The sequence below is a fragment of the Elephantulus edwardii genome, unplaced genomic scaffold (assembly GCF_000299155.1).
Source record: "Elephantulus edwardii isolate Elephantulus edwardi_28Jun2011 unplaced genomic scaffold, EleEdw1.0 scaffold00325, whole genome shotgun sequence".
In the NCBI taxonomy this organism is placed as follows: Eukaryota; Metazoa; Chordata; class Mammalia; order Macroscelidea; family Macroscelididae; genus Elephantulus; species Elephantulus edwardii.
This window is the reverse complement of record NW_006400075.1, coordinates 86,322-87,708: the sequence shown is the minus strand read 5'-3', so window position 1 is coordinate 87,708 and position 1,387 is coordinate 86,322. Positions and strand designations below refer to the sequence as shown.

Sequence of the window (1,387 nt, the reverse complement as noted above, 5' to 3'; positions counted from 1 at the left end):
ATTCATTGATTGTTGCACATTCTTCCCCCCACCCACCACTTTGAGTTCCTAAATTTTTATGGCCAGTGTGAATGTTGGAGCCTGTGTGCACTTTCCCTATTTTTCAGGGTACCAAACACATCTACACTATTGTATACCTTGAAGGGATGCAGTCACATGCAATGTATAACCTCTCCAAAGATATTGACTAAGCATTTCTAAGTCTATGTATATCTCATTGTAGAGCCTCCTTGTGTTCTTTGATCAGAAGTGTTGTTTATCTGTGTTTTCAACAGCATCAGTGTGCACTGAGACTCCTTAATGGGGAGAGAAAACCCCAGAGCCTGACAGGAAGTGTGCTTTTCACCACAGTCCTCTCTTCTGTGGAAATGGGGACACTTCTGAGAATCTGCCTAGGTTTTTGAACAGACGTTCCCCTAGGCTGTGTCTCTGTGTTTGTAGTGCACAATAGTACATGGCTGTGTCTGTAGGGCTTATGTTGGTCATGGTCAAGAACACTTGACTTTTGGAGGTGTCTCTGGAAATTGTAAGCCGATTCTTCAGCGATGGTGCATATCTTTTATTATCATTCCACCATATGTCAGAAAGCCACTCAGGTGCCTTTCCTTGAGGCTGACGGAGCCAGCCAACACCAACATTAGTAGTGCTCAGTGAGAATCCAGAGACGGTGCAGGTCAGTGATAGAACCTCATTAGGTTTCAGCAGCCCAGGACCAGACTCTTTCAGGGTGACCTGAGAAAGAACCATTGTAGGAAGAAAACACAAAAAGAAAATAATGCTGATTTAAGAATTTGAGAGAATTCATTTCATCCCTTAGCAATCTCTGGATCAAAGCACTCACAGGAAGGGAGGTTCAGCAGCAGGAAAATGGAATGAAGTAAGTCCCTGGTGTAGTAGAATTCACAGATGGAGAGTCAGGAATCAGCTTTTAAATCTAGAAGAGGTTCACAGTGGTGGAGATTTGCATACCCTTTAAATATGCTCTGAACCTATTTATTCAGGGGATAGGTTGCAGTATAGGATCTGTCACTGTTAGAGTCAATGAATGTTGTAAGACTCCAAATTAATAAGATTAGATAGTCTCTCCTGAAATTCCTACTCAGAGATAGTTTTACTTGTGATTATTGCTCTAAGGTATGGCGAATTATCAAGAGAGACATATTTGTTTTTATTCAAGAAACAGAAGGACAAGAATGGATTGGTAATGAACACTGAACTGCAATAGGTGAAGAGAAAGCATATCTGAAAATAACATATGATTATGTATATTATTGTTGTTGTTGTTATGTGCCATTGAGTCACTTGCGACTCATAGCAACCCTACGCCCAACAGCCCTAAGCCCTGCTCTATCCTGCCCTAATGTCACTGCCTCTGACACACCCATCC

General features: G+C 41.8%; 1 gene segment (V, D, J or C); it reads right to left on the bottom strand.

The window, feature by feature from the left end:
- LOC102847983 overlaps positions 1 to 1,387 on the bottom strand; it is a 10,510-nt gene that overhangs the window by 6,963 nt on the left and 2,160 nt on the right. The window contains 2 exon segments of the V gene segment in view: positions 113 to 150; positions 443 to 778. Of these exon segments, the coding sequence occupies positions 113 to 150; positions 443 to 778 (374 nt within the window).